This window comes from Neopsephotus bourkii, unplaced genomic scaffold, assembly GCF_033783945.1.
Source record: "Neopsephotus bourkii isolate Nb327-2 ecotype Australia unplaced genomic scaffold, CSIRO-AGI_Nbou_v1 NB_244, whole genome shotgun sequence".
Classification (NCBI taxonomy): Eukaryota; Metazoa; Chordata; class Aves; order Psittaciformes; family Psittacidae; genus Neopsephotus; species Neopsephotus bourkii.
Genome location: NW_026900754.1, coordinates 283,867 through 309,457, shown reverse-complemented (window position 1 = coordinate 309,457; position 25,591 = coordinate 283,867). Strand labels below are relative to the sequence as shown.

The window sequence follows — 25,591 nt, the reverse complement described above, 5'->3', positions numbered from 1 at the left end:
GAAAGAAGGTTATAAGGAATGAAAAATCCTTCCAAAAACTCAAAGCAGACAAAAAAAACATCTAGCCAAGCCTGAGCAAGGAGCCTGTGTGTGGGTGTCAGGACCTGTCAAAAACAAAATAGGGAAGCGGATGTAAGAAGCAACAATCCAATCTATTCTGATTCACTTTTATTTATATACCACTGACGGAAAGCCCTCCAAATGCTTGCTGCTGCTTGGGTAAAAATCCAATTCACTGCCTTTATCAAATTCAGAGAAAGCAAGAAGTGATGGCAGACTGACACAGCCCCTTCCTATGTTCCCCTCCCAGCCACCCTGAGGAAGAAGAGCCAACAGGTTGGATAATCCACCATTAAAAGGCAAAAAGAGAGCTAACATGGAGAAAGGGGAAGCAGTGAACCTCAAGCCAGGCAGGCAAAGAGGTGATGGAGCAGCAGGTGTACAGCAAGCTGCACATAACAAGTGATATGGTAGCACTGGATTGGAGAAAGCACTGGAAAGACACTGGTAGTAGGTGAGAGGCTGTAAGTCACAGCAACTTTGGTCATATATCAAATGTCTTTCCTGTGAAGGCAAGACCTATCTATCCAGGCACAAGTGGTTGTGAACAAGAGTGCAGAAAGGGTCTGGAGGCAAATCAGTAGAGCAGCTGCTGAATACAGTGTTCAGTTCAACCACAGAAGCAGTAGGCTCTGGCTGGTTGCATCTCCCAGTACATGATACTGGCTGGTGGAGACCAGGCAGAAAGAAACGGACACCATCTCTTCTCTCTCCAGAACGAAGTTCACCGGCTACATTTCAGAACCTCTCACTGGCTCATTTTCAGTGGTCATGAGGACAGGATCCTTCTGCTTAAGCAGGGGCTGTGCTCATGGGAGCCGACTGGCACCTCTGGCCACCAAGCTTGCCCTGCTACTGCTTTGTACTGGCAAGTCCGAGCCAACAATAACAAAATCACACAGAGTATGTTTCTCCCGTAATGAAAGGATCACTAATCCCCACTGTTGCCCAGGTACAGGAAGGTTGATACAGAGGCGAGTCAGGAAGACAAGATTTTCCATAGGGTGCAAAAAGTAGTGCCTTGTGGTGTGCCAGGTCATGCATGACAGCATAGCAGAGGCTTTGCAGTTAGGAAACGTGCTAACTACTGGTTTGGAAAATGCCCCCTGGCTTTCCTAGAGCAATTGTCCAAGTCAATTCCAGCAGGAAACACCAGTTGGGAGGGGGGAGCTGAAGAGAGGTGCTGTGTATGCATGGTGGCAGTGCCACTTTCAGTCACTTGTTCTGCTGCGGCAAGATAGTGACCTGGATCCTCCCACACCCCAGTCAGACCTGCTTTTGCTCTTGGCCCATTGAATAAATAAAGCCAGATGTTTCCACCAGTCTTCTTGCAGGCTGTGGAGAGGCTTTGCATGCTCTGCTTTGGTCTTAGCTGCCCACAGAATCTCCTCTCTGAACAACTGGCTGATCCAGAGCTGCTCGAGGCACATCAGATTTTCTGTGCTTTTGCACGCTGCTCTCTGGCTAACTCTAGAGTGCTTAATCTGCCTGTTAGCTTTTCCATCACCACAATATTCATGTGCTTCCACCCTGCCCAGAATCCAGAACTCTTTTTTCCTGTAGGCTCATTGCAATTATCTATACATAAACTGATCACTTATCTGTTGTATTGCAGCCATAAATTCATGTGCAAAAGCCAACCCTTTTACATAGACATTATGTTTGAACTTATTTTTGCTTTTTTGAAACTGCATTTTCCTACCACCGCTTTTTCTCAAGTAAAAAAAAAAGCAAGCCAACAATCCCAACCTTCAAAACGTTAAATTAATTTGCTCTTTCTCTTGCTGCAGTGTCTTTTACTGAGCAAAGTCACCTTGGGCAAGTAATTAAAGCCTCACTTTCCTCACTAGAAAAATGGAAACAATAATATTTTTCCATCTTTGATACCTTTAGGATGGAAAATGTTACTACTTATTATTTATTACAATGTTTTACACTAAAATTTAATAACATGAAACTCAGAACCTGAAGGGAAAATGTAAAAACGAAGGTGAGGAGCATACAAAGTGCTGCTGTGGTTGAGTATTTTGAAGACGCTGGAAATACTTCATAGTCTGTTGAGTAGTGTTTGTCAAATATTCAGGCAGAGCTGGCTGAGTTGCTTTTCCACCCTCAGGACAGGGCCAGAAAACAGATCAGATTTTACTCCAGACAGCCCTCTTGTTTTGCAGTTTTTCATATCCAAGGGAATGTTTTGCTATTCCAGTTGGACATAGGGTTCATCTCACCTAACATATAGAAGTGTTTGGAACTCAGGTTTTGCTTCAGGTCTGATATAGCATTGCCTTGGAAGAACAGGCAGGATCCTTGTCCTCCTTGAACATCTGTCCCTTGTTCTGTGTCTGGTGACAAATGAGCACCTCCTCTGAGTGCATGCTAGCCATCAGTATATGCTCACAGAATGTTGAATGTAGACATAACTAAACCATGTTCTGCCATTTGGGAGACAAAAGTAATATGCTATGTACTGTATGCAACATAAGCACAGTACCTGAGTGATGGCTGCAAGACTGAGAGGCTGCTGCTCCTTGCCTCATATAAATTATCCCGAAGGATCCCTTCCTTCTCCTTTGACTTCATCAGGTTGGACAGGGCTTTAAGCAACTTGGTCTACTGGAGGATGTCCCTGCCCATAGCAGGGGGTTGGAACTAGATGGTCTTTAAGCTCCCTTCCAACCCAAACCATTGTGTGATGCTGTGATTCTGTAATCTGTCCCTTTTTGCCTTCTCTGCCACTCTTGTCAAATTCCCCTCCTCAACCCCTTCTGGTTCTACCTTTTCTTCCCTATCATCCAAGACTCCTCCTCAGCCCTGGAATCACAGCTTTAAACATCACTCACCAGCATCACATAACTTACTCTTCATGCGTGCCAGAGCCTTTCTGACATCCTGTGCCTGCAATGCGTGTCAGACTGTTAAGTTCTCCAGGGCACAGCGGGCTGCAATGTTTCATGCAGGGCTTGGGCTGTGGCTGCTTCTCAGGCAGTGCTGGAAAAAAAACCATGATTAACAATAACAATGCAACTTCTTCAGTGCACACGAGTATCAAATAACCTGTGTGTAACTATCATAGGTTAAAATGGTACCTTTTTTTACAGCTGCACTGGACACATGTCTCGTATTAATGCCTCTTGAAGAAGTCTGTAAGGAAAGGCTGGACTGCAACGGTCTCCATCCTAAGTGTCACTGGAAAGACTTTTAGCTACAGATTCCAAAATGTCATTCTTAGCATTGCATCCGCACAAATTTGTGTACTTTCAGTTAAGTGCCTTTGTTGACTTGGGAAAAAAAGAAAGCACATTTATGAAATAATGGTAATTTGAGGAGAAAAAAGGTAGCAAAGAAATAGGTAAGAGAGTAGAAACTCCCTGGCATGGAGCACAGATGAGGACAGTGATTCCCACACATTCTTTTATTCTGTGTCTCCTTTCCACATCCCCACAGCACCCCCAGCGCTGTGAGTCCTGAGCAGGTCTGACCTCAGTGACATGTGAGATCTGAGGAGAGCACAGCACATAGCAGTATGGCTGCAGGCTAATGCTTTTATTTTCGTAACCGTGTATTCCTAGGAGCATGGTAACAAGAGTTAGGGATCAAATCCATGCTTCCTGCATAACTGAACAGAGTATTCCTGCTAGGCTACCTGGGAAGAGATCAAACATCCTATACCAGGCCTTAAAAAAAAAAATAAATAAAGGGAGAAATACGAAGAACAGCCATGGTCGTAAGAGAAAAGCAACAAGTATTCTAAGGCATACACTTAATCACGCTCCTAACAGGACAGAATACTTGCTTAATTTTAAAGTAAACACATACAAAACTCACAAAACTCCCAGACACCCTGCTATTTGCCATGCAGTCCCAGTTACCATTGCATATCCAACCCAAAAGTCAGCTATCCAAACCTTCTCGAACTTGTTTCAGACATGAACCTCGTTGCTGGCCATTCTTCTATTGCTGTGATGAAGTTTGGAGTTGTCACAAGCTGACTAATCCCCTTTGGTCACATGAAGAGGACATTAAGGATCCAAGGATCCTTCATCCAGGGATGAATACAACTACCGGCTACTGTGTTATTAAGTCGTGACCATCATTCTCTTGGTTGACCACCTTAAATCATAGAATGGTTTGGGTTGGAAGGGACCTTGAGATCATCCAGTTCCAACCCCCTGTCATGGGCAGGGACACCTTACAGTAGACCAGGTTGCTCCAATCCCCATCCAATCTGGCCTTGAACACTGCCAGGGATGCGGCAGCCGCAGCTCCTCTGGGCACACTGTTCCAGTGCCTCACTACACTCACAGGAAAGAACTTCTTCCTTACATCTAACCTGAACTTTCCCTGTTTAAGTTTTAACCCATTACCCATTAAGTTCCTTTAGAGCAATGTGGGTGCTAAATATCAGACCTTGTTTCCAGGTCACTTTTTTTTCTGCCATTCTGAAATAAATAAATGTCAGCATTCTGATGAAAATCCACTGCATTCTCTGCATGGCTTTGGACATGCCTTTTTTCTTCCTAATCTTCTGGACTTTTAATTCCTAACAGAAAAAAAAAAAAAAGGAATTTTCAAGAACATTACTTCCTTTTTTTTTTTTTCCCAATAGCTCTTTTAAAAATTCATGTTTTTCAAATCATGTCTATTTAATCCAGGAACTCTTAATAGTATTTTATCTGTTTCCCACATTAGCTTCAGTATGTTTAAATGTACATTTAATGCTTCAAGACAGAAGTCATTGCTGGATACAAATTGGAGAATTTCTGAATATATTTGGAAAGTTAATAAAAACCAAAGCATGAAACGAGATGGAACACATCTTTACATTAAAGATTAGAGTGAAATATAACTGAAGAGAGAAAGATGTTCTATTAAAAGCCTACTGAAAATATTAATGTGTATTAAGAACCTACTGACAAATGCTTGCCTAAATAGTAACAGCAGGACACTCAATACATTTTAGGACAGAATGTTTCCAAACAGAATAATGAGGGTGAAAGAAAAAAAAGGAAACCAACCCCCCACCCCCCAACCCAACCAAAAATTGAAGTTTTTATGAAATAATTTGTTTTAATTATTGTCACCATCAATTAGGACTCCGTCCTGCACCATTTAATTGTACTTTTGACACTGCCATCTAGAAACATATTTCAGAAAATGATGTAATATGTGGTAAAGAAAAATGTGCACTGAAAAAATTCCTTTAATAAAAGCTTATTTCTGCAGAGTTAGTTTCAAGCTTGAAACAATTTTTCATCTTTTCAAATCTAAAACCTAAATAACAGAAATCAATATTCCCCGAGACTTACCTCTGTGAGAAGAAGTCTATCTGAACTCTTTGCTGTTAATGGCAAGCTCCTCTTTTAGGATGTAAGGGGGTGTTCAAATGGCTGGGTTGTGTGGATAATTGGTTATTTGATTCAGTTGTTGAACCAAAAAATGAAACCCTGCTTCTTTCCAAAGTCAACCTCAAATCACAGTTTTTATTGTATTTGGTAAATAATTTAAACTCCATAGTTTTAGGGTAAAAAATAAACTATTTGCTTGGTTGGGACCAAATTTAGTTCTCCCATTCTTTTTCCAGGTATATACAATAAACCCAAAGAACTGGATTCATAAAAGAGCTGAGGGATCACCTTCAGAGATGTTTTTCCAATTTCTACTCAACTGCAAACCTAGGAAAAACTTGAAATTCTTATGTGAAATATTTTTTTCCTGAATGAGCAGTGACATACATGTTAAAACATTTCCAGTGATGTTATTACTCTTGCATTTCAATCTTTCAAATGCTTTCTATTGCTGTTAAGTATTCACATGAAGTTATTTCATTTCAAAGCTTACCATATCAGGCTATTAGAACGCCTCTGTGCTGCAAGCCAAATTTCCTGGTGGTCCTTAAAATTATGCCATATTAACAGCCTTGTAATAACTGTATACCAAGGTGCCATGTTAATGTCACAAGATTTTTCTCTAGAAACATGAATTTATTTTGCATCTGTATTGCAACATCAGGTCCCTACTTATTTCTATTTCTAAGACCTACAGATATAATCTTTATTTTCATCTACAAAGCAGTAGGATATATCTCCCACTTCAGCTTTTAATTCCCCCCCCTCCATTTTAGGGAGATGTGAACAGGCAAAAATAATACTGTGTGCAACACAACATCCATTTTAACAGTATCTTTGTCACTGTTTCACAATGAAACCACTGCATTCATTTAATAAATATTTCTAATAGTACTTCTATGTGCTAGCTAAACTGCATTGCCCATTGTTTTAAAAATGGTAAAGTTAAGCATCAATAAATAACTACTCCAGGTTTTCTTTTTTTTTCCCTGTTTTTGGGAGAAGACAAAGGGCTTAGGAAAAAAAAACACTCTCAAGACTTACAAGTCTGGGGAGTTTCATACAAACTGGAGAGCATGGAAGGGGAGTGTACCTTACACTCCAGTGGTAAAGCCTCTTTCCTGAGAAACAGGTTACATTTGTGCACCCCTGTGGCATGTGGCATCATTCAGTCATGGTCCATGTGAGCGTCCTGACCCCAGGAGCTGCTGAACAGGATGGCAGATGGGTGATGGTGTAGGACTTCCCTCTGTCCCCGCCACCTTATGACCTCATCCAGGACATCCAAAAAATTTGTTTAAAAATACATGGAAAAGAAGCATTTTGGCATTCCTATGAAGTTGTCCTCATTGTTTTAGATGTCCAAAATGCTCAGTGAGTACATCTCAAATTCACAAATAATTTTGCATTGACTGAATATTTATATTAGAAAATAAACAGTTTATGACCAATAATTCACTGCATCAATTTCAACATGGCCATAGGTGAGCACATCCACTAACATGAGCCAGGAACCAAGAATTTTGATCAGGAAGACAGAACCACAGCCAAGCTCCTAACCTCTCAGCTCAGGCTCAGCTTCAATAACAATGAAAGACATGTTCTCAGATCTATGTGAATCATCAATATGTCCTTGAATTTCCCATTGAATGCAGGGAATCAGGGTTGAGCCCAGAAATCCTCTAAGTTTGTTTGAGGGAGCCTCTCTGTCTATTTTTGTCTAAGTATTTTGCTGTTGGGCAAAGGTGCTGAGCTGGATTGCTAAAAACAAGCTGCATCTCCTCTGAAGGGTGAGACAGCACAGATCTCCTCTGTCTGCAAAGCCTCGGGGTACTCCTGCCTTTACAGCGGGCAGTTGTGGATATGCCTGTGTATGGTGCAGGGGACTTACAGATTTGATCTTTCTTTCCAGCATGCAGGGAAGTAGCCTAAGCACAGATATGGCCAGGGCAGGTAAGTCAAACAGCATTATGAGCAAGAAGCTGTCTCGTAAGGAAAAAGAGTCAAAAGAACTCTGGACTATCACAAAAGAACTGCTGTGGGTGGGAAGGAATATCTGAAAGAATCCAAATATATAAACATAAAGGAAGAGAAGGGTTATCTCAAAATGGGTAAGTACAATTTATCAGAAAACAAATTAAAATATAAACCAGCTACAAGAATATTCCTTAAAATTCAAACTGGCCTGGCATTGATGGCACTAGCTCCAGTGGGGAGTAGGGCAGCACTTACCTCTTATTATGCTTACTGGTATTTGCAGTTATTGAGAGCTCCTGGTTTTATTTTGGGCCTATAGTCATGCAAATGGTGGCACAATACTCCACCATGTCTCTGTCACTGTAAAGTACTTCATATTCTCCAGAGGGACCCTGACACGCTTGTGAGGTGGGCTGATGCCAACCTCATGAAGTTTAACCATGACAAGTGGAAGGTCCTACACCTGAGTCGGAGCAATCCCAGGCACAGCTACAGAGAAGAGATTCAGGGCAGCCCTGCAGAGAAGGACTTGGGGGTACTGGTCAATGAGAAAATGAACATGAGCCAGCTTCAGTGTGCACTTGCAGCCCAGAAAGCCAACCGTATCCTGGGCTGCATCAAAAGGAGCATGACCAGCAGGTCAAAGGAGGTGATCCTGCCCCTTTATTCTGCTCTTGTGAGACCTCACTTGGAGTATTGTGTACAGTTCTGGTGTCCTCAACATAAAAAGGACATGGATCTGTTGGAACAAGTCCAGAGGAGGGCCACAAGGATGATCAGGGGACTGGAGCACCTCCCATATGAAGATAGGCTGAGAAAGTTGGGGCTGTTCAGCCTGGAAAAGAGAAGGCTGCGTGGAGACCTCATAGCAGCCTTCCAGTATCTGAAGGGGGCCTATAGGGATGCTGGGGATAGACTCTTCATTAGGGACTGTAGTGACAGGACAAGGGGTAACGGGTTCAAACAGGGGAAGTTTAGATTGGATGTAAGAAGAAGTTCTTTGCTGTGGGAGTGGTGAGGCACTGGAATGGGTTGTCCAGGGAAGTTGTGAATGCTCCATCCCCGGCGGTGTTGAAGGCCAGGTTGGACAGAGCCTTGGGTGACATGGTTTAGTAGGAGGTGTCCCTGCCCATGGCAGAGGGTTTGGAAATAGATGATTTTAAGGTCCTTTCCAACCGTAACTATTCTATGACTCTATGATTCACCACTGCCCCAGGACCCCTAGAAAAGCAATGTAGATGTTACACAGAAGGGAAAGGAACACAAAAAGCAATGCCAAAACAAATATTGTTTCAGTCACATTTCAGTATTTTACATGCCTGTTTTGTTCAGTTTGGTATAATATTGTTTATGTCCTGAAAACTATGCTGTGAAACATAATGGATGTTTTGAAGAATTCCCACTGCTGCTACAGCCTCAGCCACTCAGTTTCCAGTAGCTAAGGACTATATATCCATCACCTGCATGACTACTAGTGCCAGGTTTGCATTAAGAAACAACTGGTTTTATTTAGCTCCTCCTGAAAATTAACTTTGGTTCACTTTTTAACTGACAGGCTTCATTCTGCAGCCACCAGAGTGGAAGAATAAATACTGTTATATTCTTCTATATTTTTATAATGTCACAACTCACACCATATCAGCATTATCTGCATCTGAAAGAATGGCAAAAGGAGGTAAATGGAAACTGCAGACTGATGCTCTGACCTGACAGATTTTTGTGCTTGGCTTGAACCCACTGATTTCAAAATGAGGCCTCATGCACCTGCTTGCCTGGAGCAGCTTATGGGATTAGGGTCAGAACTGCAGCTACCGGGGAAGCATCTCCCACAACTCTGCCTGTAGTTTTTTGTTGTTATCGCCATGCTTATATCATCTTTAGTAGCACTGATGCAGCCTGATCCCTCTAAACTATGTCAGACTAGTAGGAGAGAAAAAAAACACCCACTTGTCTACATTCTCCTTCTTTGTACTCTCTTCATTTTTAAATTTGTTAGGTATGATGACCTCTGTGAGAGTGCCAGATTCATTCTGGCAGACTTGGCTGCTAATTCCTATCTACTAGGACTGAAGGACATCATTTGAAATTGGGATGTCTATTAATAATCTGTTTCTTATCTTAATAAATATTTGTGATTTGTTTGTCTGACACTGATGACATGTTTATTGTAAAAAATATGCTTATTGGTCATGATTCACATTGGTCTCTATTATTTTGGACTGTTTTCATTTTTCCGTAGGCAGCTCATGCTGTTTTATATATTTTGTCACAGTTGGTTGTGTTTTGCCTTTTTGTGCTGATCTCTGTAAAAAACACAGCACAGAAGAAATTAAAACCCACTATTTCCAAAATCATCACTCTACCACATACAATCAGCAGTAATTTAAATGTGTATGAAACCAAGCACCAACCTGAACAGATGGGATACTTTTAAACAAATCATAACTTAAGACAGCAGCAAATAACTCTGTCTCCTTTAGGATCCAGACCTGAAATGAAGACAGAGTCAATGGAAAGACTGGCCTTGTCTTTTGACCATGTCCCAGGTACCTCCATGCTCCTGCACCTTGTCATCTTTGGAGAGAGTATTCTGTTTGCTCAAGTGGCCTTGACCCAGTACCTGATCATGTACGTGATGCTGTCCTTGTTCCTAATAGTGCTCGGAAAGAGTGTTAGGTAAGGACAGCTGAAGCAAAGATATGCTCCCAGCCACAGGATGATGCTGAAAATGCAGACAGGATCAAGGTGAGACCAGACAAACTGATAGAAGGGAAAACTACTGAGGGACTTCTTTTTTAACGCAAGGGTATCACCTCTGGCTCAGGAAGTCTGGTTGGAAGTGTATTTTGGGAAAGCATCACTTTGTGCTGCTCCCACTGTAATTCTCTTTTCTAGGCATCTGATTTTTGTTATTTATATGCTATTTAAGTCTTACACAGTGGATTTCAACTTGACTTTCAAGTTTTGAGTCTCCCTTTTGACCATATTCGGTATGTCTTTGTAACAAATATCCAGACACTCTTGTTTATTGAGAAGTGCTTCAGATGCCTCCCCCCTCACACCTTTGTGCCTCCTTCCACGCATTTACTTCTCTTCCACAACTTCCACATCACTCTTGCCTGCAGACCAAATATCAGTCTTCCCCCGCCTCAGTTCTGCCCACCCCAGTGACTAAGAATCCATGTATGCATCTCCAGTCCCCTCCCTCCTGTTAGTTCTCACCCATCTCCCTGTGTCATGCTTCCAAATTCACCTTGGTTCTCTGCCATGTCTCTCTTCCCCTTTCCAAGGTGAGCGCTGCAAAGAGTGCAGCAGAGGGAAGTGGTAACTGAACCGTCATCTCTGCATGGGATGGAAAGAAAGTGCAGTGCTGCTGTAAGCTTTGGGGATTATTTCTTATTTTCATTTTCTCTATCTTTTAAAACCGAGTGTAGTGTTGTTTGAGAAGGTACTTCTGCTCACTATCTGGGAAGGTCTCCTAGGAGGCTTTTACTTGGGCCAATGAAGTAGCCAGAAAATCAGTGGAGAATTCCTCTCTGGCCAAGTTAAATATTGTAAAGTTTCAGTTGCTTGTCTTGTCGCTAGGTTGGCTTCAACTTTTTCCAAAATCCCAAGAGTTGTGAAGAAATTCACATGACAGAATGGCTTGCACCCAGAGCTTAACCTTAAGCTAATGCATGCAACACAAAAACTAGACCTGTGATCTGCCACCAGTCTACCTATCTTCTGCTCTTTATATCTGGGCTTCCCAAAACTGTGATCTCTTCTGTCCTTTGCAAGAGGCTGTGCACACAGAGGCTCTGGCATATGGCATCAATTGCAGCAGTGTGGATGGTGGTAGCTGCCTGAAGCGATTCTGCTGTGTCCCTCAAAGAAGAGTCTGAAGCAAGTTCTGTTGGTTTTGAGTCACAGGATCCTTCTGGTCTCTTTGTTTGCTCCTTGAAATTCTTTCAGACACCAAAATAGAACCTATCACAAGTCAGCATGTCTGAGCACAAGGGATCCTGTCTGTAAGCAGATTTGGAGGCAAAGGTTAACCTGAGCAGAAGCCTGACACCCAAAATAATGATCAACAAGAGACAGGAACACATCTGAGCAGCAACCTCTTCATCAAATATTTGACCTGCCTCTAGCTGCACCATAGCATGTATCAGCAAGTCTGAAGGATTACCTCAAAAACAAGAAAAAAAAAAAGAAAGACTCAAGTTATAATAAAACTGCATAATTTAAAGAGTTCAGCCTGTTTAGCTTGCTAAAAATAATAGCATCAGGTGAGCTGATCAGTCTTCTCCAAGGAGAGAAGGGCTTTAGGACTAAAGAGTTCTTTAGTGGAGAACGGCATACTCACTTCTGGAAAGTAAAAAGGATAAATTCAAATCAGAAAAATATTCCAGCTTGTCAACAATGTCAGATTAACTATAGTCACACAATAGCAAGGAACAAGACAAATTCTCTACCTTTTACTGTCTTCAGAGTAGTACCAGAGTCATTTCCGGAGATAGGTTTTTATTAAACTCATGTTCCAAGCTGCATGAGATTATAGGGTATGCAGCACATCAGGCCAGATGCTTTATTGATTTGTCCTGGCCTTAATTTCCCTGAGAAGTCAGCATCTGCTCACCCTTTTTGCGTAACAGGAGCACAGACTAGACAAGCTCTGCTTTCAAGGTGAAACCGGACACCACTGAGGGCCTGTAATCAGAAAGTGCTTGCTCTGTTTCAGATGGGCATTGGGTAAAGGCAAGAGAAGTCCTCTGGTATCTTCATCCTCAGTCCTGCTCCTCAAAGCCAGACTCTGTGCTCTACAGTCATACCATCTTTAAATAGAAATCTGCAACAAGGTGAACACTCTCTCATATTGGGGCTGCTGAACTGTTAGTTCATAGTGATATCACAAAATCAGAAGCAAAGAGAAAGTATCTCATTTGATAAATCAAACAAAGAGCTGAGATGTGACAAATACTTTGGTTTCTTTCAATTTTTATTATTTTTCCCCTGGAATGCAGCTGACAAATATTTTAAACAGCTGCCCATCAGAATGGTATATTGTGGCCTTAGTGGAAATGTATATTGTTCATGCATGCTTTTTGCTTTCTTGACAGCATTTCATCTCTGCCATTGCAGGAAAACCTTCTAGCTGGAGTTTAGACTTAACATTATTCCATTCCTTCTTTTTTTTTTTTTTTTTTTCTGTATATCTTATGCAAGGTCAGATCACACAAACTTGTCCTTTCTGAAAATCTCAATGTAATTCAGTGGGACTAGTCAGGTAACCTTTGGAGAACTGAGCTCATATTCCCTTTTTTCATTTTACTGCAGTATTTACAAAAGACTGAACAACTGTCAGTTCAAACAGAAACCCGACTGACTGTGAAGAAAATGTCCCTGTGCAGCATTTGCTCTCCAGAATTAATCAATTAAGTGGTCAAAACTTATTTTCTTTCATGAAAAAGACAGGAGATAATATAACATTCAGCAACATTAAAAGGGAAAGTGCATTCTAAAGAGCACCTTGATTCCTTTTAATTTGCAGTTAAAAAATGCAAGGCTGCAATAGCACAGTTCAGACACAGTCAAGATTTGAAAATGTGTCAAAACTACACATCAGCTAAGGCTACAATACGAGCTTGTTCCTTATTTCCTGATGAGCAGCTGATTTAAAACAGTTATACATCATCTTAGCTGTAGTCAGTTAAGAGAGGAAAAAAACCCCAACCAAACATTGAAACTGCATCTCAGCTCTTTATGTTTGATTTATAGAACAAGGTATTTTCTTTTTGCTTTTGATTTTGTGATATCAGTATAAATTAACAATTCAACAGCCCCAATACAAGAGAAAGAAACATTCATTTTAGCTTAGACCATACCACCTTGCTTTTAAATGCTGGACAGATGCAAAAGATGCCAGACGACTCCTCTTGCCTTTACTCGATGCTCATCTGAAGCAGAGCTCCTGCCTTTACTTAATGCTCATCTGAAGCACCAGAAGCACTGCTGTTGAATCCAGTGCTTTCTGATTACAGGCCCTCAGTAGCACACCATGAGATTGTGGGCAACAAACTTTGATTGGTTTTAGCCTCATTTTATCCATCTGTTTTACAGGAGTAAGCAGACAGTGACTTGGCTTAGACTCAAGATGGTGAAACATCTCTCATTGGTCTGAATAGTTTTGGATGAGGCCTTAAGTGAAAGAAGCCCAAGTGAAAGAAGCATTCAGGAGATGCAGATGCCCCCCCCCCCCCTCCATGAATTATGCATGAGTACATTGTGATTGTCTTGATTCTATCCTCTGTTTTGAGATTATTCATCTAATTCCTGCAGATTTTTTTTTGTCTGTAGGCTGTTTGCAAGCAGTTCTAAGAGTCTCTACTCAAGCAGCTGCTAACCTCCAGGTGGGTCTGAAATTGCCCTGGCTTCCCCCTGAAATCAGAATAGAAGGTGGCAACACAAGACCGTGATAGTTGCATCTCTTCCCTCCCCTCTTTAATTCTGTCTTCTTTACATGATTCATGTTACCTTCCTTGTGTGTACTTCTTGAACTGAATGAGAATGGATCTGGTTGGAAACAAACACTTGTCTGTGGGGATTTCACTCAAGATTCTGCCATAGTTTTGAGAGAGCCAGGAAAAAGGGGAGAAAACATTAGATTAATTAAGGTGTGTTGGCCAACATTAGATCTGCTTTTCCTTGAGTACTAAGGCCCTGACCTTGAACGCATAATCTTTGTTGTATTCAGGTGTGCTTATAGACAGTTCTCCTTCTCCTAAAAGAAATAGAAGTACATATCTTACAGAAGTATAAAATACCTTACCGTAAATTCATAAGCTTATGATAAAAAAACCATAAAGCCATAGCTGGGAAACTAAGCTATATGCCCTGCAGTGCACTTTGGATACTTAATTACAAAGGGAAAGTTGTTACCTTGCAAAGCCTGGGTATGGAAGATGGAGGAAAACACAATTAAATGCAAGAAATGGGAGAGAAGACTGCCTGGGTTTGCTGTGAGTTTGATTACTCCCCCCAGAAGGACATAGAGTGTAACTGAGAGGAGGGAAATGCCTTGAACAGAATTTCAAATAGAAAAGCACAGGAAAGTCTCTACCTGTCAAAAGGCTGGAGTGATTTGTTTGCAGCAAGTTTCAGTGAGCTGCTGCAAATTAAAGTGGGATTAGGACCTCTCAGATGTTGCAGGAACACGCTGCAGTGAAAATTTGTCTTCGGATGAAACAACTGAAGATGTTACTACCTTCTCTTTCATGTGTGCTTCTTGGTATACCCTTATTTATGGATTCACTCTACTCTGACTGAATTAAATAGCTAAATACAAAATCAGATCATGTAGTATTAGACCTTTCCATTAAATCCTGGGGCTTGATTCATTTGCATTTTATTTTGTGTTTATAATGCATGCTTATTTTAATTACTACTGCTGCACTTTATTTGTAATTGTCTGTGCAATGCCCAAGCACCTTGCTAAGTGGATAAGGGAAGCACTTTATTCCATAACAACATAATTAATCCATTATTATTCATTATTACTTTTTTTCTGGAATGGACCAAAAAGAATCACGATTTTGAAAAATACAATACCAACAAATTATCTGTGGCAAAAATAATCTTCACCATTGTTTCCCTCTAGAGACCATCTCTCCTGAAGAGAGAAGCAGCAGCATTTAGTGACCTGAAAATCAGATTAAATGCTAAAGTTGCTTGCAATCAAGGATCTGTCCCTGGTCCAGGCCTCCTGCATGGCCTTGGACAAGGCAGTCAACCACTCTATGTCCTCATTTCCCTTTCCAACAGCTACAATCCTACCATTCACTTTCTATGGAACAGTAACACTTACTACACTAATGTGCAGAGCTGTGCAAGTGATGTATGTTAGGTATTGTGGCAGCATGATCAAAGGCACACAGTGATGGCTGGGTAAAAGAGGAGGCATTTCAGAGCTATGCAGGATTCTTGCCTACCAAGCGAAAGAACACATTCAGTTTCTTCTGATAACCTTGCAATTCCTCCTGAATGAATACCCCATCTTCACTGAATTTTCTTATTACAGAGGATTATGCAACTCTTATCTCTTGCAGTTTTGTAAGAATATCCCTGCACAGTCTTTCATGTCTGGCACAAAAGCATTCTGCTGCATTTTCCTTTGGCATATGCCCTCTGTATAAACCTTAAAGGTTAAGTATGGTCTTACCATTTTTGACCACCAGTTACTACACCCACAGAGAAAACAGTTTTTTTTCTGATTCTACTAACATGCTTGTTTTCAGCTTACCAATCCATGCCTGTAAATGTCTGTGTAATTTATGACAAAGATTTATTAGTAGAAACTAGGCTAATGAGGCTGGACAAGCAAATTAAAGGTGCACAAACAGTGAATGAATACATCAGGACCACTTTGCACAGTAAAAGTCACATCTTCCAATAGGCATTCAAGCATCATGACAGGAGACTTCCAAGCTGTTTTGCCCCACCCCCAGTCACCCAAACCAGGATGATTTCTCTTTTTAGTTAGCAACAACCTGCCTGTATACCTGGATAGGCCAGTATGATGTCTATGACCCTTATTTCTTCATTGCTTTTATCAAGCTGAGCTGCAAACGGACATGATGTCCAGTGCAAAGACAGAACTCTGTGCAGAGCTTGCCTTAAGAGTTAGAACAGCTTCCTCTGTTCTGCAAGATAAACAGTCTTTGCCTGAAGTCTCTCCTAACAAGGACAAGGTAGCTCTGTGTGTGTGTATGTGCATCTGTGACCATACCGACAGCCATCCCTGGTTGTCTCCCATCATGTACTGGTGCCAAAAGCACATTACTTCTATTGGTGTCCCTGGACTCTGTTCCTATGAGGCAAGACTGAAGTGATGCTGTTCAGTAGTGTCTCTGAAAGGAGACAGCACACCAGCACGATTTCCCAAACGATCACTTTCACACTTCCTCAAATATAGCTCAGGTGTTTTCACCTCCCCTGTCTTTTGTGCATGCCTTTTTTCACATTCCCCTATAATCACCTCTCCCCTTGCAAAATAATATCAGTTCCTCCTCAGTCATTCCCCTGTCACGAAATGTTAATGACACACTAGGCAATGAGATGGAGGAAGGTCTCCACTAAAACTTTCCAATAAAATCAAAAGTGTGGGGGGTATGAATGCTTTTAGTTGTTAGAGTTCACTCCAGGGTCTTTCCCCCCACCCCAGCACACAGGGGACATAAGGCAACGTTTCACAATCCTCCAAAGCCATCTCTAAGAACTTGTGAGAGAACTGCAAATAGCAGTTCTTTTTTAGGAGGAGTCTGTGAAGAACTTCTAATCCTGGTGATCCTGTTTGCATCAGTTTACATTCCCAGGGCTATCTGTGAACAGAAGAGCCTGGAAATACACCTTTCAGCTCCTCTGAAATGGAGATTCTCCTTTACATTGCTGGGCTACTCACTTTAGGAAATCCTTGCTACGGTGTATGTTCTGCTTATCTGAAAAGGCAAAATAAGAGTAGTTCTACACTCAAAATCACCTACTTAAAACTTTTTTGTTTGCTTTTTGTTCTGTGACCTTGCACCTTTTGTACACTCAGTCAAATCCATTGAAATGCTTGCCTAAAACCAGGTCTGACTGCTTGTCACATATCCTGGATCTTCAGCACCCACGGTGATAGGTGAGGATACCTTTGTGGAAATCAGCAGAATTGTTTGTGGATCTACACAGGAGTTCCTGAAAGTTATTGCCTTTAGCCAGGTTACTTATTGATAAATGCAATAGGAAACACACAGTTTCTCAGACCCAAGGCTCTTAAGGCTATGGATGAAGAAGAGTAAGGGAAGATGTTAAGAGATGAAGCAAACCTGTAACAGAGTGTAACAGCAAAGGCCCTGCCTGTCACTTGTCTGGTATTATTACATCCCCAGCTTCACAACCCGCAGCAAACCTCACACCAAGTCCTAGCTTTCTTCCCAAGAGCCTAAAGGACAACAGAGACTCAAAAGAACAACAAACTTCTAACATCCATTTTCCGTGGTAATCCATCCTTCCCTTGGGTTCAGATTGGCCTTTTGAATGCTAACAAGGGAAGTGATAGAAACAGGACCGTTACCAACAGTGCAGTCAAACCCAGCCACAGTTATTCAAGACACTTTGAGAAAAGAAAAAGTCCTCACCAAGTCACCCTGGAGAAGAACCGCAAAACCTAGTTCAGGGAGAACAGAGGCTGCGAAGGGCCCGCAGAGGGGCACTACCTGCCCGCTCCCTCCCGAGGGGTCGGTTCTCTCACACCGTTGAGAGCGGCGGTAGCACCCAGACACGGCCGGAGCGGCTCCCGCCCCCTCGCTGAGGGCGGAAGGGACGAGGCAGCGCAGCACCGCCACTCGAGTTTTACCTCAGAAACAAGGGCCCCAGCACCGCGATCGGGACCGGGACCGGGACCGGGAGCGGGACAGGGACGGGGACAGCTCCCACCCCGTGCCCCTCCCGCGCCTGCGCGGCCCGGCGGGGGAGCGGCGGAGCCTTTGCGGCGGGTCCCGCCCCTCTCCGCCTCCCACGGACTCGGCCGTGCGTGGCGCGCGGGGGCAGCCGATCCGATCCGAGCCGAGACGATCTGAGCCGATCCGATCCGAGACCAGCCGAACTGCCTCCTCCCCTCAGCTCCCCGCCCGCGAGAACGCGCGCGCGCGCGTGGCCACTGGTGGCGCGGCCGCGCGCGTGGGGCGGCTCGCCTGGTGTCGGCGCCTCCCCGCATCCCGCGCCGCTGTCGGCGGAGCCCGGCGGCCGGGCAGCGGGGCCCGGTCCCGGCGGCCGGGGCATGGAGAGCCTGCTGGAAAACCCGGTGCGCGCCGTGCTCTACCTGAAGGAGCTCACCGCCATCGTGCAGAACCAGCAGAGCCTCATCCACACCCAGCGCCAGCGCATCGACGAGCTGGAGCGGCGGCTGGACGAGCTCAGCACCGAGAACCGCAACCTCCGCGGGCAGCAGCCGCACCACGCCGAGCCGCCGGCGGCCCCCGCCGAGCCGTCCCAGGGCTCCCCGGCAGAGCAGCCCCCGCCGCCGCCGGGCCAGCCCGACCCGCTCCAGCACCACCAACAGCTCCCGGTGCAGCCGCCGCCGCCGGCGGGCAAGCAGGCACCCGCGGGCCCCGGCGGCAGCGGGAGGGCTGCCGGGCATCAGCACCCTGCTGCCCAGCCCCACCAGCACCCCGCAGAGAAGGACGGCAGGGAGAAGGGCTGCTGCGCCGCTCTGCTCCAGCACAAGCCCCCCCAGGCCATCGGCAAAGGCGTCCTGAGCCGGAGACCGGAGTAAGTGAGGAAGGGGAAGGGGGCGGGCAGGGGTGGCGGCGGGAAGCAGCCGTGGAACGGGCCCCATCCGGGCCCGGGTCCGAGAGGGGACCGGGCTGTACCCCCCTGCAGCCTTGCGGAGCGAGAGGCGGTGTGTGGGTGGGTGGGGAATCCCGCCCTCCATCCCTCCTTCCATCCCTCCTTCCATGCGTTCTCGGGGAGGGAGAGCAGGCAGAGTGCAAAGAGGAGCCAGGATGCTGCTTCCCGGAGGCGTTCGCCCCGCGGTTCACCCGTTTCATTTCTATGTACAAGTGTCTATGGTTCATTTCAACCCAGCCGTGGTGCTCACAGGGAGCATCGTGCCCTCATTGTCTGTCATAAATAAACAAGTCTTGGATCAAAGGCGACAGCAGCATTGTGACAGCTTCTGTTTGCCTTAACTCGCAGCTATCTGTCAAAATACCTCATCCTCCCTGGAACAGGCTGATGCGAGGGGTCTAGGATGTGCATTATATCGCACACAGTGTATATGTGTTCAGAGAGATACAGCTGCTGTATGTATGTTTGACATTTAGGATGCTCATCACACTTGTGTGTGGGTTGTCTGGGTTCTTTCTTTCTTCCTTTTATTTTATTTGGTGAGTGGCACCTCACACTGATCTAGCTCTTCCAAAGGACAAAGTATTTTTTTCCTGGTCTCTCCTCTTCAGTGAAGAAAGCATGCCTACTAGTACTGAATGCTGATAATGGTCTGTGTGCATGCATGTATAGTAAACAACGATGAGCGTTCCAGCACTATAGGTAGCGGAAGAGGCTACTATTGAGGAGTAACATTTTCTGGGATCATGTACCCAGTAGATGCCACCGGCTCACCAGCTGGTAATTACAACTGCAGTCAGCATTGTGATAACCCCCTTTGTTTAGGCACTTTGAAAGCAGGGGAATGTTTTCTGGTTGAACACCAGACTTTGTGAAGTCAGGAGGAGAAGGGGCTTAGTTTCTGATGTGGCTTCTTTTATGCAAGAAAGAAGTGAATATAAGTAGTAAAACTAGATCAGAATTCCTTTCCTGGAATGAACTCTGTTGTTTTGGTTATAGTAATGTCAAAACAAATGAAGTACACAGCACACTGTATAGCCCAACATATCTTCCATGTCTCTTCTGATAATTTAAATAGGAGGGACCCTTCTCTCTCATGTTTGCTTTGAATCCACAAGCATAGCTACAACATGGAGCTGGATTTTCAGCTGATGCAAGTACAGTTACACCACTTCATAGCAGCTAAGCTCTATCACATGACTCTATGAAAATCAGTGGAGAAATTACTGTTGAAATAAATACTATTAAAGGAATATGTAATGTCAAGGCATGCTTGAATCCCCAAAGGCAGATCCGTATTTCTAAAATACTGCACCGTATGACTCAGTTTCACAATCACAACTTGCAGGGAGTGGGCTACTCAAAGTATTAATACAGGTAGTAAGGATTTGCAGGATCTGGACCTTCTTCATCGTGCAATAGATGGAGTTTTAAAAATACATCGGACCAGACTCTGAACTCATGGTGATTGCTGTACACCCAGAACACCATAGTTAAGTCACTGAAGCCAAAACAGTAGGAAACCCACTTAAAAACACATGCTAAACCTCTTGGTTTTTTTCAGTAGTGAATCTCTGCAGTGAAGGCTCTGTTAGAAACATCGCATCAGCAAGGGCTTTCCTTTCTTCTGAACAGAGTTTCTAACATACGTCATTACACAGACTGAAGGATCAGTTTCTATGCATAAGTCTAAAACCCTCCTTCTTACCTGACCTTTTTCTTTTGCAGTGGGGTTTGTCTGGGAAAGAACTATAGATTTTTTTCTTCATAGTGAAGTGCTCATTGCTGGTGCATCATGCAATAATCTTTATATTTTAAGTACATAGATAGATGGATGTGGATGGAACCTTTATGTGGAAAGTCAGGGCTGCTGCTGGGGATAACAGAGCAATCCCTGCAGCGTTCTTCACTCGGGAAGATTAAAATAGACTGCTTTTGTTTCCTTCTATAGGTTAGGCAAACCAAAAGCTTTGTATGGGAAAGGAATTATGACGGATGTAAAACAGTCTACGTTTCTCACTCCGGCAGGTCATTTACCCAACCCCTCTCCACCCTGATTGTATATACCGGGTTTCATCCTCTCTTATCTTTGACTGTTAGAAGGAAATCAAACCAACTGCAAAATCTAACTTAAAGGCAACTTGGATGGAGGGTGGAGAATCTTTCACCACCTATTGACAGCATGCCCAATACCCCTTATGATCCAGCTTACCAACCCGAGAGTTGTATTTTTGCTTTTGTGCAACAGCAGGGGACATACACTTGAATACGTACACAGGCTAGGTATCTGCACTCTCCTCCTTCCTCCCCACATCTGAACATGCTTTTCCCTCTATTATAAACCCTGAAATTCAGTGTTATTTAATTTTCTTTTCTTTTAGCTAAGAGCATAGGAACTGACTGTTCACTACAGAAAATGGCCACTCTAAACAGAACAGAAAGGATATTTTACCATGTCAGGATGCAGTGGCTGAAAGCAAGGGTTAAAGCAGCACCCAGGCAGTGTCCTGCTGTCACTGCCCAGTAATGGAATTTCCTCTGCCTCTCACAAGACAGGAGGTTCTGGCAGCATGTTTAAGGGTACTTGTGCTCACCCTTCTCACCTCAGACACAGCCCGGGGATTTTGCTCATTTTGAGCCACAACTGAGGTTTTTTTTTGAGCCCAGCTAAACCTCAAGCCCTGAATAGAAGTGGAGGCCTGAATTTTGGACATGTGTGACTGTTCATGTCAACCAGGGGAGTCTTCTGTAAGGGGCTCGGAAGAAAGAACAACTGAAGCACCTCTTTAATTTTAAATAAAAGTTCAGTGTTATTGTTTGCTTTTTTAAAGAAGGTTTTCTTTTTCTAAAGCCCATATATATATATATAAGAAAGCTTTCATTTTAAAAGGGAACAAACCCAAGCCTATCTCTAGAAAGGGAGCAAATCCGGAGTTATGCAGGGGCCCCCTAATTGTTGCAGCGTGGTGTTGTGTGCGGAAGGTAGCACTGAGTTTACCTATGAAAAGAGAGGCAAGGAGGAAGATTTTTGCAGAGATCCTCAGCAAGAATTCGGCTGATTATTATTCCGTGGCATCTGTCTCTTTCTACCTTAGGAGTCTATTGCATAAGCACCTCACAGCTTTAAAAACAAAAAAATAAGGTCATTCGTCATGGAATGTTTTGCTTCAAAAATACAGGTTGCCAAATTAGCATAGCTTAGATCACCCTTACTAGGCAGACTCTTGTCTTAAGGGACCATCCCAAAGTGTCATCATCAGATCCTGTGAGTATAAATTTTCCTTCCCTTCTTTATCAGAATACTGCCTTCTTTGCCAATCCCCAGTTCCCTTTGTTGAGTATCAGGGAAATGCCACGGGGCTTAGCAGATTAAGTCTAAATGGCTCAAATCCTGCTGTTTTTTTATCAGTGGAATTCTCACTGTGAGCTCTGCCTATGGAAGGACTTCAGATTTTGAGCATGTTGAAAACTCACTTTGATAAATACAATTAGAATAATAGCTAATAATCCATTATAGTTCCTTCCATCAAAAGACACGTGCCATTTACAAACATTCTGCATTGAGGTGACATTAAAGTCTTCTTTTGACTCTTGCCAACAGTGAAAACAAGGCATAGAAACAGTATTTGTTTAGCATGACATGAAGGATCTAAGTACTGCCTTTAAACTATTAGCCGCTGTTTGCTCCACAAGGTAATCTCCTCATGCAAAATAAACTCTTAGAACTCTTGGAAGCAATGTTCTGAAATCACATTTTCCCAGAGGTCTTAAAGCTCATTTGGATATGCATTGGGCTGAACACTATCTTCTTTTATTTTATCTTTTATCTTTATTTATTTTTGGTTTAGGGTGGTATTTTTTATCTGAGTAAAGAGGCAAGTTTAAAAGACAATGTTAAAGTCACTTAGTTGCTGTTGTGGTCTGAGGCTGTTTGCTGTAGTTTTGTTTAATTTCAAAAGCTCAATTATGTAACTTTAAAATGAAGATATTATGCAGAGGTGCTGTTTTCCATATTTTTTCTTTTTAACTATGCATTAATGTTCTATTCTATGGATTATCTCCAGGGTAAAAGCGTAGACAAAATCCCACTGATTTCAATGGGTACTAACAATAACTATAAATATGATGGCTTTCTATTAACATATTTTGCTATATTTGCGCATTGCACCAGCACAAAAAAAAAACCCCAAACAGAAGATCAGAACAACTCTGAATGACTTGTGTACCCCAGATACCTGTTCCCTTCACTTTGGGTGCACAAGGAATGCTATGTTTGCCCTCTCTTTTCATTCTTTCAGATTTCCCCCAGCCTATTTAAGGGTTTAACTCCCTTGAGCTTTCACACACCAGAAATAGTTGCATTGGTGCTGCCCTGGGTTCTGCAAATCCCTGCTAGCAATGTACTGTTTCAGCATCTCAAGTTATTTGGAGTCGAGTGCTGTAAGTTGGTTTCAAATGGCAGAGGTCTGCATTGGAATAGCTACACAGATGCTAAAGCCCTGATCAAATGATTTTGAAGTAAAGGGCATAATGAGAGGAGAGACGAAAATAGAGTGTTTGTGGCTACGTCCCATCTAAAGATACATCCATACCAGTTCCATTCACATTGTAGTCAGTCTACAACATACTTCATGGCACGAACACACCTGCATGGTATCTACATCAGGACCTGTAAAGGCAGAAGAATATGGAATTAGGGATTCACAACAATATTTAAGAAATAACAGATGAAGAGAAAGATGCAAAAGGTCTCAGCTCAGGAAGGATTCAGGATGAAGCTCTAGGTATAAAATTGCTGAGTAAAGACAGCATGAGAAATTCCACCCACAGAGATACCACCTCAATATAGAATCACAGAATCATAGAATCAACCAGGTTGGAAAAGACCTTTAAGATCCTCAAGTCCAGCCATTACCCCAGGACTGCCAAGACCACCACTAAACCATGTCACTGAGGGTGATGCTGTATAAAGTCCCAGCCAGAGCAATGCAGTGTCAAGGCTCAAAATACTATTGTGGGGTATCTCACTGGTGGGATGGAAACACCTGGAAGGAGTAACAAGGAAGGAATCTGTGACAAATACTGCCTACTGGTGGTTTGGGCAGATACTACCTATGTGTCCTGTGCCCAGTTAGAGCAGGACCTGTGAAACAAATATTCATGCTAATCTTTTAACAAGAGAAGCCAAAGGCTGAAAGCAACAGCAAAAAGGTGAATTTTTTAATGCTTAAATAAGGAGGGATGCAAATGCATTATTTTGTTTTTCTGACAAGATGGTGATATTTTATGTCACTCAGGTATATGTTCTGTTGCAGCCAGGCTGCTCTTCTCAGGAGGCAAGGGTACCTTTCTTCCGTATGCTTTGTACTGGCCCATTTGATGTCATTTCCCAAGCAGATCCAAGGTAAGGCTCCGTCAGAAGACTTTAGGAGCAGTGGGCTCACATGGCAACACTGTTAGCATTCAAATGAATTCACACGTGGCTCTTTGGAAGAGCTACATATGGAATAATGCTCCAAATGAATACGTATTAACAACACCCTTGAGAATTCGTGCCAGGGACTCAGTGCCAGGTGAGTCTTGGGCTGGCTGTCCTGTGCATTGCAGCCTGTGCAGTGCCCAAGGACACCCGCTGTTCTGAGACTGCAACAAGCAACTGATGCTTCCATGTCCTTCGTAAAATGATGTGCATGCAGGAATATACAGGTTAGACACGGTTCATACAGTTTATGTGTGCGGCGAGTGGCTACTTATAAGAGGCACAGACTGTACACGTTCCCACCTACACCACGCTTGAAGTTATTTGCACTTTTAGTCAGGGTAACCCAGATAAATCTAGCCTTCTTGGACTGCTCATCTAGCCCTTAGATGGTGCCAGACCAGAACTTGTCAGCTGGAAGTCTGGTCTTCTGTTAATTACGGCTTCTACCTACTCATTCAAAAAGAGTGTTCACGTAACAAAATGAAGTACACTTCTGTGAGCAAAAATACCTCTAGACAAACAGATTTAGACATTTCCCAGTTTTATTTTTTCCTTCTGCCTTGGAATCCAAGTAGAAACAGTAAAAAAAGAGCTACTGTCTCTGCCTTAATCTTTCTGTATATAGGGTTTATTCATCATCTGACTTCCTGTTATTTTCCCTATAAATCCCTTGCTAGGTTGCTTCTTTTCTCCTTTTTTCCTAGATCAGCAGTGGTTTATTTATCCTTTTCCATCCACTTATGAAACCTTTTGTTGTTTCTCCCTGCGGAAAACATAGAAAGCCAGAAATATTCCTCTGTTTAACAGATGGAAAATATTTCATTTGTTATAAAATTACCTGCAGCCTGTGAACATTACTTGGGCCACATTCCATGGAACCGTGCAAGAGGAAATAAGGAAAAAGTAAAGAAGAGTAATTTACGAAGACTGAGCCTGAAATGTGACCATTTTCCATTTAAAATGAAAGAATTACATATGCATTTTACCTTCAAAGAGGTGTATCTTGAAACAGACTAGTAATATCCTTGTATTCATCTATTCTGGAGTTTATAATTTCATTTAGCTAAGCCCTTGGTGAAAAATGAGTCTTGATATTGTTTTTGTTCTGCCCAATGGCTCTGTTTAAGATCTCTTAGAGCATTGGACAGTCTTAAGATCAAAGTTTAATTCCTGCTCTTTTTTTTTTTTAACAGACTTGTGATGTCAGACAGTCCTTTTCACCCCTATGTGTTTTAAGATCTGTAGCAAAGCAGCTGGAGATCTATTGTTACAGATAATTGTGGGCAGGTAGATCAGGAACGATCCCTTTTATAATTTTCATCACAGGAAGTGGCATAAAGCTCCTGTCATGACTTGCACT

The 25,591-nt window shown here is 43.0% G+C and overlaps 1 protein-coding gene and 2 long non-coding RNA genes across 8 annotated transcripts in view; 1 reads left to right on the top strand and 2 right to left on the bottom strand.

Moving 5' to 3' along the window:
- Positions 1-1,962: 1,962 nt before the first annotated feature.
- On the bottom strand, positions 1,963-3,316 carry LOC133208135 (uncharacterized). The gene is made up of 2 exons (XR_009724260.1): positions 3,147-3,316; positions 1,963-3,048 (listed from the first exon to the last, which is right to left on the bottom strand). It is a non-coding gene; the product is annotated as an uncharacterized LOC133208135 (long non-coding RNA).
- A 1,103-nt stretch (positions 3,317-4,419) lies between these two features.
- On the bottom strand, positions 4,420-14,244 carry LOC133208134 (uncharacterized). 2 transcript variants are annotated; one of them, XR_009724258.1, is made up of 3 exons: positions 13,769-14,244; positions 9,794-11,390; positions 4,420-4,600 (listed from the first exon to the last, which is right to left on the bottom strand). It is a non-coding gene; the product is annotated as an uncharacterized LOC133208134 (long non-coding RNA). The 2 variants fall into 2 exon arrangements; XR_009724259.1 differs by lacking the exon at positions 4,420-4,600 and adding an exon at positions 8,858-9,685.
- A 3,811-nt stretch (positions 14,245-18,055) lies between these two features.
- IQSEC3 (IQ motif and Sec7 domain ArfGEF 3) overlaps positions 18,056-25,591 on the top strand; it is a 103,854-nt gene continuing 96,318 nt past the window's right edge. For 3 of the 5 annotated variants that reach the window (XM_061345785.1, XM_061345782.1, XM_061345784.1), the window contains exon 1: positions 18,056-18,671. In XM_061345785.1, the coding sequence (XP_061201769.1) occupies positions 18,181-18,671 (491 nt within the window). In that variant the 5' untranslated portion in view covers positions 18,056-18,180. The remainder of the gene's footprint in view (positions 18,672-25,591) is intronic. The other 2 variants (XR_009724257.1, XM_061345781.1) reach the window with 1 other exon arrangement.